Source organism: Corvus moneduloides, chromosome 3 (genome assembly GCF_009650955.1).
Source record: "Corvus moneduloides isolate bCorMon1 chromosome 3, bCorMon1.pri, whole genome shotgun sequence".
NCBI lineage: Eukaryota > Metazoa > Chordata > Aves > Passeriformes > Corvidae > Corvus > Corvus moneduloides.
The window spans coordinates 111,772,086-111,791,756 of NC_045478.1; the positions used below are offsets into that span (position 1 = coordinate 111,772,086).

At 43.1% G+C, this 19,671-nt stretch overlaps 1 protein-coding gene across 2 annotated transcripts in view; it reads right to left on the minus strand.

The window, feature by feature from the left end:
* Positions 1 to 348: 348 nt before the first annotated feature.
* Positions 349 to 19,671, minus strand: part of SPRED2 (sprouty related EVH1 domain containing 2) — a 59,931-nt gene continuing 40,608 nt past the window's right edge. For both annotated transcript variants that reach the window (XM_032103561.1, XM_032103562.1), the window contains exons 5-6: positions 4,248 to 4,397; positions 349 to 3,839 (exon numbers count right to left, since the gene is read on the minus strand). In XM_032103561.1, the coding sequence (XP_031959452.1) occupies positions 3,189 to 3,839; positions 4,248 to 4,397 (801 nt within the window). In that variant the 3' untranslated portion in view covers positions 349 to 3,188. The remainder of the gene's footprint in view (positions 3,840 to 4,247; positions 4,398 to 19,671) is intronic.

The window sequence follows — 19,671 nt, forward strand, 5'->3', positions numbered from 1 at the left end:
TGAGGCCTCAGGGGAGACGAGCAGGGAGAGCAGGAGGGAGCCTTGGCCGCTGCCATGGCTGCCAGGGCCTGGTGCCACCAGGCTGCATCCTCCTGCCAAATGTGCCAAACATCTGAAAAACACCTAAAAATCACCTGAAAAAACCCACCTGTCCTTGGCCTCCCTTGCTGTGTCCGCATGAGAATGGCCTGTGCCCAAAGCTTAGCAGCCTTTGCCACCCAAAATCGTAAAATAAAGCAATTTTTTTCCTTAGAAAACCCAAGCTCTGGAAATGCCCCCATTCTGTTTCCCCCTCACTTCCCAGCCACCTCAACAAGAATAAACAGCATCATTTTGACAATAAATGGCATCGTTTTGATATGATGTATTTATATTTACATGGTACATTTTAAAGCAATAGCTACACTGATCATACATATTAGAAACAATAAAAAAAGAAGTTAAGAACTAAAATGTACATCATACACTTGTATATATATTTTTTTTTACACAGAGGTAAAAAGGCTTATAAAAATCAATACAACAGGGTTTTAACTTTTAGTATATAGATACATAATGATGAGGCTTCAGGCACTTTAATTTGTTAACGTGAGCAATAGCTTGGAAAAAAAAAAACAAACAAAAAACCAAAACCTTTCCACAACAGGAAAAAAAAATTGGTTAATGTTTTTGTTACCACAGATACAAAAATAAAATCTGAATAATTTCTCTCAAATGATTGATGTCAGTATTGCAAAGCTGACTGGGAGAATGCTACACACTGTTCAGCAGCAGTGTGGAAATTAAGGAGAAATATTTACAAAAAACCACCCATTTCTATCCTTGTGCCCTTACACCACTGCCATCATGAACCAAATAACGTACGCAGCAAAATCTACAAGTATTACAAAAACCCAAGAGAAGAGGGAGGAAGGAGGAGGGAAAGAAAAAAAAATAAAAAAGAGGGACTTTTTTTTTATAACTTTTATTTTCAGACATACAGAAAGGCTTGGCGTATGTCTATTTTACTTAAATAAATAGGGGCACTTCAAGACCGGACAAAAAACTGCAAGATCTTTTTGTAGTGTTGTGCTTTATAGAGAGAAGATCTTACAGATGTTTGTTTACATGAAACAACTTTTGAGAACAGAAATAAAAGGAAAAGGTTGTTTCATTAATTATTTTTTTACGAGGCTGGCTTGATGTTTACTAGACACCATTGAGAGATTTGTCAACTGCTATTAGGCACAAAATATTTGTATTTCATTCAGCAAACCCAGACACATCACCCAGAGTGTAACACTCCATCCCTTTTCCACTATCATTCATTTTTTTTTTCTCCAACCAAAAAAATCCCCAGTAACTGCTATGAATTAAACCTACCCAACTCTATAGTGTATAATAAGCACATTGCATACTTAATTAATGGTTGACTAAAAAGCTGTGATTAACTCTCAGAGGAACCGTTGGGACATTCCACCAAGAAAGAATGGCAAGCGTTCCTTTTACATTTATTTGGCAAATTAATTCTTAAAAAAAAAATTCCTCTCTTTTAAGACTGATGTCAATGTGCAATAGAGGGAGGGAAAGGACATGCGTCCACTGGCAATTTACTGCAGAAAGAAATTATGGCAGGAACAGCAGTGCCAGCTTTGACAAGCCAATCCCTAGCTGCCTCAAAGTATTCGGATTGTACTATGCTAGTTAGAGCTCACTGCGCTAAATCATTTTTTTTATTTTTTAATAAAAATTATTTGGCTATTCCTTGTAATATATTAGAAAAATACTCTTTTTCCAAGCTAATTACAAGCCTTGTACACAAGACAACATGACATTAAAAAAAAATAATTAAAAAAAAATTAAAGTAGTATTATCCTGCTGTATGCACCTTATGCATCCACTTGATAAACCTGGGTGGTGAACTGGGGAGGGGGAAAGCCAGGCAGATGCCTCGGTCTGGCTCCTGCAAAGACTCACATGCTCCATCCCACACACAGGCTCACAGCAACGCTGGCCGCGTGCGCAATGCGCTGGGACACGTGGAAGTATCTGGAGGATTGGGACCGCAGGTCACAGACTGGAAGTGGTAGTTAACATCCTGGCTTTGGATTTTTAAATACCTGCTTAGATTGCTAAATGTTGTTACTACAGTGGACGCGAATGTTCTCGTGCTCATGTATACAGAAAACAAACACACACGATTTTCCATACAATCCACCACTTAATGCAGCATTTCCCCAGAACTGCCATAATAGTGCTTTTGACATTGCATTGTTAGTAATTCTTTGCATATCAACAATCTTCCTCATCTGGAACCTTAGTGTTTTACTCACAGATCACTATGTTGCTGGCTAATGAAGACGTTCCCTTTCTTTTTGGGCAGAGCTCTGAAAACACAGTTTTATTTTTCCAATGTTATTTAGGGAAAAGAGAAAAGCCTAAATTTTAAGTTTCCCTTTCAAGTAGTGGTCTGAAATGATTACAGGTAAGGAGGACTACCAGATTCTCAATGGTTATGTGACTATGGTAACTGAGCCTTACTTTCTGTTCACAGAGGTTTACGAACAGAGAAATAATTTAAGATGTTTGCTGAAGGAAATGACGATGGACCCTAGAAGAGAAACTGCAGCTTAGATGGCTATTTTAGCTTTGGAAAACAGAACAAAAAACCCAAAGAAAACCAGTGACAGAAATACTGTTGTTGTGGTACAAGTTTGTTACTAGCACACCTTCTATACACGCACAATAGCTTGACGGTAAGTTAAAATACCTTCCAAGTGAGATTTCATTCACTACACCGCCCCATTTCTAGAAATGCCAAAGCTTGCTAACACACTGATGGTACCACACAAGCGGAGGCAAGACAGACACAACCTGGAGATGTTCTACAATCCACCACCATTTAAAGCAGTTCTTCTCTCAAACTCATTTTAAATGAAAAAAAAATATATAAACATGTACAAGACAGTCTGTTTTGATTACAGATTAATAATACAAAAGTCTATGCTGTAGGTTAGTTAGTTAGAACAGTTGATGAGCAAATCAATGCAGTGTGAGCCCCAGATGACCCAATGTAAAGTGATCCAAACTGGTGGTTTCCGGATGCTGTCGGGCACAGTGGCTGCATTAAAGTGAGTGACCTCAGTGCTCCAAAACCAACGTGTTCCTTGAACTACAGGAAAAACCTAACACTTTGAATGCATCTGTAGTCATCCAGCAGCTTTGTGTTTTCCACCACAGCACCTGCACATGACCCCACAGTGGTAACAAGCCCGAAGCGGCAAGTAACAGCACATACATGGAGCAATGAAAGACAAGGCGATAAGGGCCATCCACCGGAGGCAAAACATTTCATCACTGGTGTCGCACGAGCAAGGATCTGTATAGTCTCCTTCTGGGTCGGACATACAGTGATAGAGCATAGTGTCTGCGCACCACATACAGCTCACTCGATGGATGCAAGTCTTGACACGGTCTGGAGCATCCTGGCATTGACCCCGCTTGTTCTCCTCGTGGTTGAACATGTCCCTGCAGTACACGCACCGCGACCTCTCACCATCTTCCTTCCGCCTGGGCTTGAATTTGACAGGTTGAGTCTTTATCACAGCACCCTTGGTATCTTCACCCAGGTCAAAGTCTGAGTTGTCTACGTAAGGATAAGTGTATTCGTGTTTCGAGGCCTCGCTTTTGGCAAAACGTACGTAGGAGTCCATGTCATCAGGATCAAAGTTCTTTCCTCGTGCTGGGGCATGGCGATAATCCTCATATCCAGTCATCCAAATCTTTTCCCGAGGATTGATGCGCACTATCTCCTCATCATCGTCTGGAAAGTTGACATGCCGGTAGGATCGTGGTACTGACTGTGGAAGTAGGAAGTAGGGAGAAAAAAGAAATAAGCTTACTTTGCTACTGGTAATCACTGTCTCCTTGCTTCATGAAGAGCCAATATTTAACAACTGTGTCTTTCCTTCTTTATATGCCCCTCACCGTGATCCATCACAGAGTTTCAGCCTTTGGCTCAGGAGGGAGCACAGCGGTCACAGTCCTACACTGGCCTGTGTGTTCGTGGTACAACACAACATGCTAAACCTTAGTGTCATCCCTCCTCTCCTCCCCTTTTTTTTAATAACAGGAAGCCATTTAAAACTAACTGAGAAAGAAACAGGGAGAGCAGAAGGAGGGAGTTATCTCTCAGGCATGCGGAAGAAAACCAACCACCAGCCTTAGCTCTGGCAGACAGAGGTTGCAACACTGGGAAGAAACCTTACTTGTTCTAGATGGTAGTGGTCAGAGCTGTAATGGTCGTGAAGGTGGCCACGAGTGCAAATTCTTCGATGTTCGCAGGATGCAGGAGAAGCCAGAGTTCGCACAGGCTGTTCCCTCTTCTGAGAGGAGTTGGAGGAGCTATCTGTAGCATTCTGTTTTAAGCGGAAAGGGCGGAAAAAAATCGTCATACATTCAGCTGTTACCGCACAGGGCATTAAGAGATGTTTTGCTACTCACTGACTTTGCGCACACCTGCAATATTGGCAACACCTGACCGCTGGAGGCTTCATGAAGTTTCACATAAAATACTTGAAAGAGGCAGATCTGTTGCCAGGCCATAAAAGCTGTCGCCACACACATGGAAAAATAATATGCCATAGCCTGCCCGTGACATATTCACCAACACCACTCGTATTTGCTTGGCATGTTATTTGTTATCCTGGGCATGGTGGGATGATGAGTTTACACCAGGAGCTACCTCTGAAGAGCAAAGTTAAACCCTGGGAAATGACACAATCCTGCAGGTCCTGCAGGCTCAGACAGAGCATCTGTGTGTCCACACTGTACCCCACCAGTTACCCAGGCTACAAAAATACTGGCAATTTTGTTAACCTTTACACATTCTCCAAACACTCACTGAATTCCAGTTCATCACAAGCTACTTGAATAATCAGCTTTCCTTTAAAAACTTCAGGATTTTTTTTTTCTTGTTTTGTCACTTTTTAGCCACTCGCAATTAATGTGCAATAAATGTTACTTGTGTTTTTATACATTCCTGGCTTCCCTGTGAGCACTTTCTTTAGGTTAATTAACCACATCATTATGCAACAATGATCACAAAAGGGTGAAATATCACACAAGAACATGCTGTTGCCAATACCTGCTGCTTCTTAACAATCATATTTATCTTCCTGCAGAAACACACAGTGGGGTAATAATGTCAGCCATCATCTCTCCATAGCCCTCCCTTGGTTAAAACAGTTGCCGTACAATATTCAGGATTTTGCCCATTAATTCTATTTGTAGGTTTTGGGCTTTTTCATATTACCATGAATATCAACGGACAGTTGTTAAATGCACCAGCAAACCAAGAGCAGGAAAAGGAGAGCCTCCATGCATAACAAACAAAACAGCTGTAGCACTGCACATGCCTGAAACACTGGTGCTTGAAAAAAAAAACATCTCCACCCCATCCCCATCTCAACAAACAAGATGTGCAGCAGCTACAAGTCCATGGAAAAGGTTCCCGATTGCCACTGCAGTCAGTTGAGACACAACCTCAAGAGCAGAGAAGAACTGTATCAGCAGTAGCAGAAGACTGGTTTTACCTGAAAAGCTTCTCTCCTTGTCAAGAATGCACTCTCTAAATACTATTTTCCAATAAATCGTACTAGACACATTTCTTGCTCCAAGAATAAAAGAACCCTCATTGTTAATATTTGTTTATTCTGAAAACAGCACTCTGAAAGACTCTGTCCAAAGGTGAGAACACCTTGAAGCATTGCAACACAAAAATAGATGTTGGTTCTCTTTAACTCTTATAGCACTTTAAAAGCACCGAGCTCCCAACTTATTTTGTTGAAAGCAAATACACAGTTGTTTGCAGTGTGATGTAAAGCCAGGCTGGGTTATCTGAGAGGTACAACAAGCAGGATGAGTTTTGAATGGCTGACTCCCATTAAGAACAGACTTTTAATGCATGTGTTTGTTTTAGGTTTTTTTTTTTTAAACAAGTACATAGAAGCAGATCAACTCTAAACATAGTTAACAACACCTCTGAAGTGTAACTGCACCAATATCCAGGCTCTTTTAAAAAAGAGGTTTCATCAGCTCAGTCTTCGTAACTTTTATTAGACAAAAGCATTTCAAAGCTGGAGTTTAAACCTTTCCAAACTAATTCTTGTGCACTTAACTTCAGGTCCTACAGTATCTAGCACATTTTGGAGACATTTCAAAAGAAAATGAGCAGCTCCTACAAACATTTTGTAGTAACATTAAGCTTATAACCCTTTTGAAAACTCTGAGAAGAGTCAGGATTTAGTTACAACAGCCACGATGGCACTCACACAAGTACCTTTTTTCTATATGTGGTACAGACCAGGATGCTGAGCTGCGATTTAAGCTCCTCAGAAAGCCACACAACACACCCCATGGCCCAGGCAGCCCCGGCCTGGTCTCAAAGTTAAACTTCGACTGGCATGAAGCAAAAAAGAGGCAGGGCCTTAAAATGGTACCATGGCAGCAGGCAGGACCCTTCACTGTATCCACAGCTGAGCCCTGCTGGGACAAGCCTTTTGTGGATACACTTCGAAAACATTATGGGTGCTCATGGTCCAAACAACACAGCCTGGGGAAATTACCCAGCGGGAGGTCATTGCACATACTGTCCTGCAACTGCCTCCCTGTCCTAGATGAAAATAAAAATCCCACCCAAACTGGATATAACTCCTCGATAATCTCAGCAGGGCAGCTGGGAGCTATAACCAGCCCTCCAAGCACTGTGCTATTTGCTGCCTCTCCGGGAAGGCAGCATTTCTGCAATAGGCAACAGAAAAGAGCTTGTAGTGATTTTTATCTTGCCCGATTTGTATCTACCTTTGCTTTCCTCCACACCTTCTTCTCCTTTAGACCCGTCAGGGCAACCAAGCCTCTCCTCCACATGTGTTGACATGGCTACAGAACCTGTTTGCAGCATACCGGAGGCTGTGACACTGCTCTCCGCTTTCACCTTATTAAAAATTGCTGCATTTCCACATTCAATGTCCCCAGATTAGAGGGGCAGTTTGCCAACACAACTACTTACTCTAAGCACCCAGAAAGGGGAAATCAAGCTATCCAAGATTGGGTCTCTGCTCACCCGTCCACAAAGAAGTTTATGCTGACTCCTGGTTGGTGACATTAAAGGCAGTAGCTGGTTCACAAAGACAGTATCTGCAGAGCTACCTTGCTGACCATCAGCTGGGATAAGCACTGGTACTTTCCACCAAGGTTCCCTGACTGAAGTTTCAAACTGACATAGGAGAAGAGTGCTCTCAACATACATGAATGTGTGGTCTGAGGATTGAAGAAAAAAAAAGAGGTAGAAAATACCGGCCTTCCAAGCAGAAGGTCACCAGTGAACCCCACAGGCTCCTCACCTGTGCTGGTGGGCACACTCATCGATGATATGAGGAGAGAGATGAACAAGATGATGACACAGTCTTCTGATGGAACTAAAGTTATTCATGAGAGTCAAAATGAAAGCTGACCCTGAAAACTTATTTAAGAATCTCATGATGCTGAAAGACTTTTAACATGCTAGATATTAAAAAACCCCTGAACATAATTAACCCTAAAGTGCAGTGTGACATAAACACCTTGGTCTGACACATGGAATGATGCCCTCTGAGCCAGTTACTGCTGTTCAGGAAAGAGGTCTTGGGATTAAAATAGGCAGCTCTGTGACAGTGTCCACTTGGTGGCCCAGCAACAGGTTAAAAAAACCAGCAGCCACAAAGACAATCGCCGAGGCACTGCGTGTATCTGCTGTGCTTCTCCAAGCTCTCTGTGGTGCTGGCCGTCCTCCACACTGGTCCAATAAGGGTACTTCCACCATGGCAAGCTCACAGAGCCATGGCCAGGACCATAGAGGACATAGGATGGCTTCTCAACAACAGCTAACTAAATATCCTAGGTCTCTCCAGCCTGGGAAAGAGATCATGGAAGGGAACAAGAAGATGAGAACTCTACTGAATTGTGAGTCCCATAGAAACGTGAGCAGGAAGGGATTATTCTTCTAGCATCCTTCAGAAAGGAAGATCATGAGGCATTCACTGGAACAGGCTCAATAAGGTTCACGCAGAAGGAGGTACTTCTGATGGTGCCCACAGCTAAAACGCAGTTCAAGAAGTCAGAGGGAAGCCCTCAGAAGGAAGTAATCGACCAAAGATTAGAGGCATGATGATGCCTCAGGCCTCTGAAGGTGTACTCTTCTCTCAGTGCCACTCCACTGGGACTGAACCTGAACTTGGTGACCAGTGACAATCAGGCATGTTCTCAAAGAAAAGGCACACTCATCTTCAGCCAAGTGCCATTAAGAACAAGTGATGGCAAGACTTCGTCAGTGAGGGAAGCAGGGAACAATTTCTGTCCCCCACAACAACGCTGGGACTTGGCTGGGATTTTCTATCATCAGCATAGCACAGAAAATTTTGGGGAGGGGGGCGAAGGGTGGAGACATGAGAGGTTTGCTGCAAGTCATCCAAATACAACACACTCACCTACAGGAATACATCTAGAAAGGACATGGTCTCCAGAGCCAGGCTATTTCACTGATGGAAAAGCAGGTCCCAAACCACTGAGCCACTGGTCTTTCAGAGAAACACCATCTTCTTCTAAAACCTGTTGAAACCAATCCAGCTCCAGCATTTGGGTTTGAGAGGAAACTATTGAAAACATGCCCGGTAGTCACAAAAGAGAAAAGAACCCAAAACTAAAGTTGCTGGAACAGGCAGTCCGATAAGAAACTCTGTTTCAACATGCCCTGAAACGCTCAATTACGAGACATTTGTGCTGCTTGTACCAGAACCTTCTGACTGCTATAGCGGTCACAAACTCTTGTGGTTTCACTGCTTGGATAACAAAATCATTAATCACAACCATAAGAGTAATTTTATAAAACCTGTGCAACACATTTCCTGTTGCAAGCAAGCTGGACATATCTGAGCAAGCACATGTACTGCATGTGTGGTATGGCTGCTTTAAGAAACAACACTGGGCTTCTACTGGCAAATGGTGGCACTGTGGTAATTTAAAAAAAAAGAAAAACATGTCCTTGTTTCCCCCTCAGACTTTCAGAAGTGACTCATTAAATTAAAAAACCCCAGTCATTAGTAAAGAAGATTATGTTAATCATTTACTGCAGTTTATTTCTCATTGAAATGGATTTGTTACACAAGAAGGCTAATCAGATACCTAAGCAATAGGCATAGATGAGCATGTATGAAAAAAATATGAGAAAAAGAAGCATTCTCCTGCTTCTGAACTGGACTGATCACCTAGCCTCTAACGGCTTCACAGAATATGTTCACTCTGTGTGATGCAACATGCAAGGCTGACTACAAAAAAAGAGAAAGATTCCTCTCAGAATTATGAAGCAATACAATCCGTGGCAGCTTGTCAGAAATTGGTTGCCAGAGGGCAATTATAGAGTTCTGTCACTTAAAACTTCCAGAAGTGCTCTCTGCCAGCTAAAGGATTTACTGTCAAAAATAATTGTGGGTCAAGCAAGACAAGATGATTTTTTTCCTCTCTAGAATTTTAATGGCTGCATGAAGGGGGGGGGAACTGATGTACCATGATGTTGAACAATTAGCTTTGCAAGTAATGGTCCTGAAGGAATCAAAAACTCATGCCAGCCTGGCCTTTATAAAGCACAAGGCAACCTGCTCTCTATTGCCCCCCTCCACTTTGCCCATCTCCCACTGCCATGCAAGCCCACACACCACAACATCCAGATCCAAGAGGGCCTCTTCACACGCAGCACAGAAAAGCAAAACCTGGTAGGGCTCACAGTCTCATCTTTACAGAAGGCATCCCTCTGCAATAGCCAAAGCTCATTGCAGCAACTCCTGGGTTCACCTGGAGAAGCCTGGACATGTTGAAGAAGAGCCCAGCATCACCTCATCTTTAGAGAAGGCATCCCCATCATTCCCAGGACAAGAAAACCAGCTCCACACCAACTCATGGCTTGAGGATGAGCCTGGAAAAGTGACAGCCAGAGAGCTGCATCCTCCTGTGCCACAGCCCGACCACCTCCGGGCCGAGACCTCTGCAGTGGGCTCCCCACTGGCAGCCGGAGCCCTTGGTGTGCTCTGCCCAGGTGCAATCCCTTCGGAGCCCCGGCACAAGGCAGCTCTTCTTCACTTGACCCTTTCCTTTCACTGGAACACGGGGAGGCACAGCTGTGCTATCAGTACGGAAAGGAAGAACGATAAAGGCAGCGAAACAGCACAGCAAGCGAGTGATACCGAGCTCTGCGCTGGCCTGGGGCTTATCTACAGAGCTGCTGTTTAGGAACTTCACAAAGAGGAAGTCTGAGAGTTATTTCGGATGCATGGCAAAGAAACATCCACCTTTCCAAAGAAATTAAGATAAAATATAGTCTCCCAGAACTCCCTCAGCTTAATCTTGCCAGACCAGGACAAGTCCTTCTGTTCTCCTCCAGCTTTTTTTTTTTTAAAGCCTAAAGAGATACAGCACTTCTGAGTTTCACGGATAGTAAACAGCACAAATTCTAAATTTTGTCTCAAAACACCTTTTTCTCTCTATTCAAGACATTTAGAAAAGGGAACAGCTGACATTTTCCATCCATCTCTAAGTGTGCCTTGTGTATTCAAGACAGCCCATTTCAAAGGGAGCTTAGATTATCCAAGTATTAAGAAAAAGATTCAGTGTAAAAAATCTTTTAAGATTTGAGACTCCTGTCTCCTAAGCACAAGCTTTTAATTTGTCATGGCAAGACAAAGCCATGGATGAAATGCTTTTGTCAAATTTCTGTTTGTTTCCTATCACTGAAGACAAGACAGAAATCATATTGCAGAAAATTGCTTCCACACATTTTGGAAACATTTTGCCACTCTCATCCACTGGGGATGGCTGGAGCTGAACATAGTTCTACTCTGTTGAAAGTCTTGAAGGAAAAGCTTCATGTTAGATCATATTCCAGTTCAGTTCAAAGACTAATTGGCTGTACACAAGCATTAAAATAAGCATGAATTCAGGCTTGTCCAACACCAGAACAGGACTCGAATTTCTCAGATGTTTGGACTGTTTTCTAGTCATCCCTTAAACAAATGCCAATATAAAGTGCAGAAGGCTAGCAATTTTTCACTGCTACCTTTTTTTATGTTAAGTTTTTGTGGTTACAGCTTTTAGTGCCAGAAAGATGCTGGTGGCTGTGCTGGCTGAAGTCAGCAAAACTTAAGGAACATTTACAAGAATTCAGTGCACCAAGATCATCTCCATTAAACTCCTGCTAAACCCGACTCTGGCATCATTGGGCAGTTCTGCATGGACCACAGATGTGGCTTAACAGCTCACTTCAAGAAGTGAAAAGAATATATGAGACTCAGACACGATTAAATGACATGACAAACACTCAGATGTGGTAAGGGGGAAACCTCAGGGAGATTTTCCTGTTTCACTACTTGCCTCATACAAGCCATCAGACACGTCTGCAAAAGCAGGCATTTGAAGAGATACAAAGAGAAACTTTGTCTGAGAAAGTCAGAGGAGGACTGAAGCAAGTCAGAACCCCATTTTGCTCAGACTCAGACCTGGACCAGAGGCTCTGAGCAGGTATATACAACACTTCCTTCCCAGGATACCCCTCCCTCTCGCTGCACCACTGGGCTAGAGCACCACTTTGATGGAAAGGAAAGTCTTTGCATCAGGTACTTACAAGGGAAAACCAGAATGTTTTAAGGGGGGGGAAAAACCCAAACCACAAGCCCAGCTTCTAGGGCTGCTTCCCCAGGCAGCACAGCAATCCCACAGTACAGTGGTGAGAGCAGAGTGGCTCTGTCTACCCACAAGGCGCTTGTGTCCTCATCCATGTGGAGTGCCTCTCCTTACCAGGACTCCCACGCTTCCTTCTTCATTCCTGCAACTCCTCCGTGCTGTGGCCTGATTGGATTTCTCCATGCTGAGACAAGCTACACTGCTTCAACAGGATCTTTTTACTTAAACCTGGCAACTGTTTAAGCTAACCAATTGCTTAAAAAACATCTAGGGAGAGAGGGTGGCATTTTCTGTTTGCAGAGGCTTGAAAATGACATCCCGGTGCGGACTACAGCATTGTTGGGATGCTCCAGCATCCAACATTTGTGCTTGTACAGCTCGGCAAAGATTAGCAAAGCTCCTTTCTCTAACAATATTATCCACATTACCACAGCTGTCTTCTGCTAAGGCCAAGAGAATGGCCACCATGGTCTGAGCTGCTGAGGAGAGGCGATGGTCGCTGCTTCTCCCCCCCACCAGTCCCATCACCTGCTCTGTGGGCATGCGTGGGTGCAGGACCACAGGAATGCAGCCCAAAATCATTTGTGCGTCAGCTCCCTGACCTCAGCTGACCATCCATGTGGTGGCACAGGAGGTACGGAGAGCAGAGGTAGGGGAGGCTGGAAGGGGTGCTCCGAATTTTCAGGTGCTGACAGGGAACTTAGCACATCCAATGCTGCCAAAAAGCATTCCTTTTGCAAGATGGATAAGGATGCTAGGAAATAAAGAAGGAAAGTTCACAAGGGGGTGTTACATACTGGACAGCTGAGCGCAGCTGGGAACAGATGGCTCCACAAAACTCACCACTGAATCTCAGCTCTTCTATACAGAAACTTTCAAGGAGGGGGGAAGTGCTAATGAAAATTAAATTAGCCAAGCTAAAAGAATTGATGCACCTAATCCATCATTAATGTCTCTGCTATGTGCACTGCAGCCTCTAAATTCAGCAGTGGTCCTCCTGTATAATACACCAGGTCACAAACAGAGGAAGAAAAAACTAAGTTAAATGCAAACTTCCCACAGCAGACTGATACGATATTTTAAGAAGTCAGTTAGGGGTCCTTTATTCCCACAGTTATGAGCATCAATGATATTTTAGCTGGAATTTATCACCAAAATAGAATCCAACAGCTGATGAAAACTTTTAAAATACCCTCTTCATATGCACTGCAAATATGTCAGGCTCTGCTTAAAAATGTAATGGTACTTATTTACTTCTGTCTTTCCTTCTCATTTTGCAGAAAGAGCCAGAGACATACGAACTGCTTCCTATAATCACTCCTGATTTAATTTTCATGAAGTATTTATGAGATACAGGGCAAGCAGACCCTTAACAAAACACATTAGACAGGTGAGGGAAGGAAACAGGCCTATTTAGATGCAATTCTTTATAATGCATTTCTGTACTGGGCAGAGGTCCAATCTGAGCTCCCCAACTTGTGTTCTCTGTTCATCCTCAGCTACTACCAAACACATCCTGGGGGCAGAGGGGACACCATCTTGCAATATTTTGTCAGTCAGAAGAAGGTTGTGGGGGTTCTTTACAGCTTTTCTTTTTTGCTTGGTTTTTTCTTCCTAGGGGTGGGAGGGGGAGTCTGTCAACTTAAAGGAAAAGCTTAAAGCCTCATATAAAAGCATGTTTCATTGCTAAGCTTTACCAAACTCCTCCTTTTTTTTTCCAAACTCTCAAAAAAAAAGAAAGCCCAAACAAACAAACAAACAAATCCCAACCCTGACCATTTGAGAGGATCCAAAATTCAAGGGCACACTCCAGGCAGCCTCAACTCTCTTGTTTGTTTTGGGTTTTTCTTTTCTGTCTGTTACACAAGACAACAGATTCAAATCAGACTTGCCAGTGTTTACACAGCAGGTGGGAATTACAGGTTCCTTCACGAAGGGAAGAGCAACACAGTCATTTGCCCCACAGTTCCAACTCAACTCCCTTCCCATCACTGCTCAGACAGATGCTCCAGCTCAGCACCAGGAGCCAAATGCTTTTCCCTCTCTCAGAGAGGCCACAGTCCAGCTTTGCCTGCTCACTCCAGACCTGCATCCCTGCAGTCCCACGGCACTGCCGGGTTATGTGCCAAGCAGCCATTCCCTAATCCTTTCTGCAGCAGTACAGGAAGTTGTCAATCATCGCTCTCCCCCTGGCCAAGGCTGCCTTCTTCCAACAGTGTTTACACCCCGTGCTGGATCTGCTCTGCCTGTCACCTTCAAAGGCAGTGCCTGGGGCCAGCCAAGACACCCCAAATCTAGCTGTCTCTGGTGCCTCCTCCTCCGAGTGCCCTGGGACAAGGCATTTTGTTCCAACACAGCAGCCAGTGAGACTGCAGCTTACAAATATAGCTGTGCTGAAAGCCACTTCCTCAGGTTGAATATGCAAGTAATGGAAAAGGCCATTTTCTGCCTTTGTGAAATTTTCAAGCACCCTGAAGCTGAAAGAAAGGCCTATACACTTCAAAGGCTGACTGCATAGCCCAGATTAAAGAGGGAATCTAATGGAAAGCTACAGTCTTATCAACCATGTATTTTCAAGGTAAAAGCATTCATTTGGCCATAACACACCCCCATCAACACTGCCTCAGCTATCCTGGCATCTCCTTCTTGTCTCAACTGAAGGACGAACTTCAGAGTAGAAACATGAAGGAGCAACGCAGGAAATTAAGGAGGAAAATACCATAAATCCTAAACCAGACACAAGTGCAAGAACCACCTTACTTGTACCACCAGCACAGCAGAGGTCTTGCAGAAGGTGATGTATCCAGGGCCGGGGTATGCAATGAACTTCAGGTGGCACGATGAGTACTGGTGGGGTGGTAGAGGTTTTCTGCCTCCCGCTTAGCCCATCAGCTACAGCTTCCCTTGAGCCAGCACTTCTGCTTTTCCAGCCCTACAGTGAGCTGGCTCCAGAAGCTAAACCACCGGAAAAGTATTCGCTTTCTTTTATAGGGCTAGTTTTTGGTTCACTTCCCTGGGTTGGCTCAGCACAGGGTCAGCTGTGGTAGGGAAAGGGGGATGGAGGAGCCCCTGTCTGCTCCACTGAGGCTAAAGACACATCAGTCAAGTTGCATCCGTCATCTGTGGTTTCACATAGGTGCTAAAATAACTCCTGCAACCCCAAATCCTGCTCCCCCACATCAATCATGCTCTTGGCATGATTGTGCTGCAAAAGCAAGGTGGGGGAACTGAGCTGGCTGGAAAATAACTTGCTTTTCACAGGCATCTTGACTCAAATCAGGTCCCCCTTACATAATACCAAAGAAATGCCCTGGAAACCATGGCTGAACAAAAGCAAAAGTAAAATAAAGTAAAAAAAAAAATCCTTTCCCCCTCTGTTTTACTGTATGTTAAGAAAGGGCAGTTTACTCTTGGTTGTATTTTGTTTCTGACACATTTGTGCCTTAAACACACAAGTGCACTACAGCACTCAGCTCCCGATGAACTAAAAGGGAACACGCTCATAAATGGCTTCACACTTTAACTCATCACACAGTTTAAGTACATTACTTACACAGCCAAGTTATTTTTTCAGAAGACAAACATGCAGCTTGTTGACTGCAAGCATGAAATGTTGTTACAACACACTCTGATCACAAATTCACCATTTAGAAACTACAGCTAGAGAGGCACCAGTCAAGTCACCTTTGTACAAGGAATCCCACAGGCAGGTTTGCTGGTGACCCTTTTCATCTTAAAGGCTCATACTACAAGAAAACAAGGCCTTCAGTAATCTGAAGATTACTTAAATTAATGCAAGTCTGGTTACACAAAACAAAAATTAAATAGAGTATAAAATGTAAAGAGCTGGCACACTGAAATACTACAACATATCATCATCCAAGCACAGGGAAAGGGCAAAATTTGTGTTGAGAAGGAGAGGAGAGAATTAGGAGAGAAGGAAAGGAGAGAATTAGGAGAGAAGGAAATCTCTTTTGAACTGCTGGGGCAAACTGAACAAAACTGAGTACTTAACTGGTGCACAAATTACAACACAAGTTCTGGCAAGATGCAGCTATAAGGAAACTTCCACCACAGCAAAAGATCAAATTTCCGTTTCCTGTAGGATATATCCCAATCCCACTGCACAATCAACTGTGTTTGTATGTGGGAATGGTACAGAGCCAAAAAATACACTACAAAAAATGGTCTTGAGAGGAAGAATTGTGACAAGAGAAATTGCTTACCCTCAGCAAAGTAGCTCAACACATCCCAGTTGTTGCTATAATTAGCTACATAAAAGCTACACAGCAGTGAGCCTTAGAATATCTGAGAGCAATACAGATACTTTCCGTTTAATAATTTGTTCTTCTTATTTGTAATTCACTTAGAGTGAAACAACACCAAAGCAACTGAAATTTGGTCCATTTGGGAATTGTGTTAAAATGCCTACTCCTGATCTGCAGCAAGAAAAGCATGCTTTACCTATCAGAGAGTGACACAAAAACAAACCCCATGATAAATACAATAAAGCAATACATAAACTGTGCGAGACCCCTAGCCCCTCTCCTTTCTTTCAAAGGAAGGACATAAAGCTTCAAATTTACCCCATGAGTCTTTCTCCTATCAGCTCCCCTGAGCTCTTCACTTACATCTCATGAATCTGTTATATACACAAGAATAAATAGAGTTTATGTTCTGTGTACCTCCGCACCACAGTCATTTTTGTATTTCCTTCTGTCCAAATGACAAGTTATGAGTAAGAGTAAGCAAGGGCAATCTATAGGCTGAAGTACATGATAATTGCCCCTACATTTTTGAAGGACTTAAGGAAAAGAGCAGCTGCCTTTCCAGATGATATCACACTGTTCCAGTGACAATAATATTAAATTATCAGTTAGTACAGCTTGCTTGTATTTGCAGAAAGAGCAAGAAAATAAATGGGTTAATTTCCAGCACCACTTGAAAGAAGCAGGAGATCCTGAAAGAAACGGAGAAATACAACACTAGAAAATAAACCTGACAGCCAGATAAAAAACTTGCCATTTGACCTTCCCTACTGAAAAATCTCTTTCAGCATTGGTATCCATTCTCATTGAGTGATGTGAATTTGTGTGGGCAAAGTTAACCTGAAGGCAGGAAAAAAACCCAAACAGATAAAGCGCAGCTAGCCTTAAAACTGCTAAAAAAAGCCAGGACCTTTTCAGTGTTTTAGTGGCATCTCTCCTGCTTTCTGACCCTCGGCAGACCAGCAGGAAGAATTCCACTGAAAACCTCCTGATACAGCCTGGGATTAATGGGATGAAGAAAAAAACCCAATTAAAACACAGATAAACCAGTAACTTCAGGCTCTGGGACTACCCTGGTAGCCAGCCTGTTGGAACAGCTCTAGGCAGCTTTTCTCGTGAGAAGAGGTGTGAAGAGCCAAAGCTGTGTTCAGACACGACAAGCACTGCCGAGCTGCTGAGGTGGGGCTGCACTGGTTGCTCAGGTGCTGGGCAGGGGTGCCCAGAGCCCTGTGCACAATGTGAGTGACCCAGCTGTATAAAAGAACATGACTAAATCTCAGTCCAGTTCATTGGTCAAAGCCAGCAATGGCTATTTTGTGTTTGTTTGTTTTTGAGGGAAGGATTTGAGCCTGCTGGTTTTTCTGTGTGTGAATTTCTCTCTTCTTGGCAAGTACTTTTTTTTTTTTCCCCTTTAAAATCTGAATTAGAATAGCTGTGGTTTACAATGCAAGCCCAAAATCCAGACATCAGAGGATGTGGCTAGCAGCAATGAACCCTTTGGCTGTTCACACAGAGCACAGCTGGCTCCTGGGCAGGAAGAAGAACAGAAGTAAGGCCATCATGTCCTGTCACTGTAACAATCCCCACGTTGCTCTGCTCAGCCTCACAGAGCAAAGAAGGTAGATTTGCTCAAGGTGACGACCCCATCATTCCCACAGAGAGCTCTGAGCCTCCAAAAGGCATTTTCCCCTTCTGTTACTCGAGGACAGCATTAAGAAAAAGGAAATTGCAAGCTCTTGTGGCTCCTCAATCCCTGAGCACAACTTCTGACTGAAACACATCTTGCAACTTGTTGTTCTACTCTCAGCAACATCATTTTCCATAGAGGGCTGGGATGAGAGATGCTCCAGCATCCCACAGAACTTACAAATATATTCCAAAGTATTTGGACTGGGTTTCTACTGTCTACTTTAAAGAAAAAAAGCCACAGTTATTCTTCAAAAGAACCAGCTGAATGTGAAATGACCAAGCCAGCAAGAAAAATTACATTTACTGTTTATCTAACTAACATAAATCTTATAAATTTTAATAGTGAGGCTGTAACATGCTTGAGGCCCAGATGGGAGATGAAAGTAGACAAAAGGTTTCAAGGAAAGGCAGCAGGGATAAATCTGTTTTTTTAATTAGGAAAGCAGAAGAGATGCAAGAGGGACTGTAATGCAAACATCTGCCCCAATATGCACCCTTCTGGTGGAGAAGAGGTAAAATTGTGTCTGTCTCTGAAATGACTGTCAGCAGTGTCCAAGCCACATAACAAACTTCCTAACTCAAACATCCCCAAGCACAGGAATCCACGTTCAGGAGAATATTTCCCCCATCTTGCAGTCAGGGAACCAAGATAAGTAAGCTTTTAGCCAGGAGTCAACAAGAGAAGCAACGGATGGAGTGTGTGCACTTTGAAAAGCCACTTTTGCTCAGCCATGTGCTAGATCCTGCCTGCTCAACCTGCCAAACTCTGAAGGTCTCACATAGAACAAAAACTAGGATTTTAAAAAAATATTATTGATTATATAAAACAGCTGTGATTTTAACATGCGTACCAAACTTAATGAGGCTGAGTTTTGCTGTTTTCTCCCTTACATTCCTCTTAAAGCAAAAGGAGACTGCAGTCATTTTTAGAGTCACAAACATGGGAGCTGCTGCTCCTCCTGCCAGTGGGTGTCTTTTCTTTAGCACTAAAGCAGGCACAAGGCTGCAGATTTATCTGAAAAACACATGAGTGGTGTTTCAGCTGAACTGGTCATAAGGTTTCAGAACAAACACCTCTGCTTTTTCAGATGGGATGCTAAAAGAGACCATTTCAGGTACTCTGCAGACTCTGGAAGACATTGACCTTTTTTCCTTGGAATCAATTCACATTTTTCACTTCGTGGTCATGTGGGATTATTATCTGTAATTGAAAGTAGAAGTGTAGATTAGGGAAAAAAATTTTACACAAAAACTCAATTATATGGCAAATTCTGTGGCTGAGGAACTCCAGAATGCATTCAGTCTGTATCAAACCCTACTTCTGAAATGAATGTTAATTAAAGAAGGCTGAAGACGCAGGCTGGATGGATTAAGACAAACAGAACAATCTCAGCCCATTGCAACGACAGTGTTTCCCCAATGGAGACAGAACGGATGGCCAGTCTTACTCAGATTGCATCTCCTGAGAGGACGATTTATAATGTACAAGACAGAAGAAATTTATTTGCTAACATATGGAAAACATTTATGGGCTCTTCAGAGGATCTGAAACTCAAGAAACACAACTACATATTGTTAAAACTCCTAAATGGAGATTTCATTCTAGAAATAAGCGTTTTTCAACTCGAGTCTGTGACATTTAGTTCTATATACTGTTGTTTCCTGCCCTGTCAGGTATGAATTTCAGAACAGGTTGTATGCTGTAGGTCTAAGCCACAGGAAAAGTGTTAGCTGGCAAAGCCCTGTTTTTAAACATATAACCCATGCTTCAGAAAGATGGATGGCGAGCATATGCCATAGGGATAGGGCAGGATCCTGCTGCCCAAGTTACCATCTTGGCTCTGCAAGTTACAGTCATGGGAGGAGACAACTACTGACACCAAGCGAATGTTCTCACAGCCACAGCTGCAGATAATTCAAAACCCCAAAAAAGTCCACCTTCTGATACAAGAAAATGGTCCTCCACTAA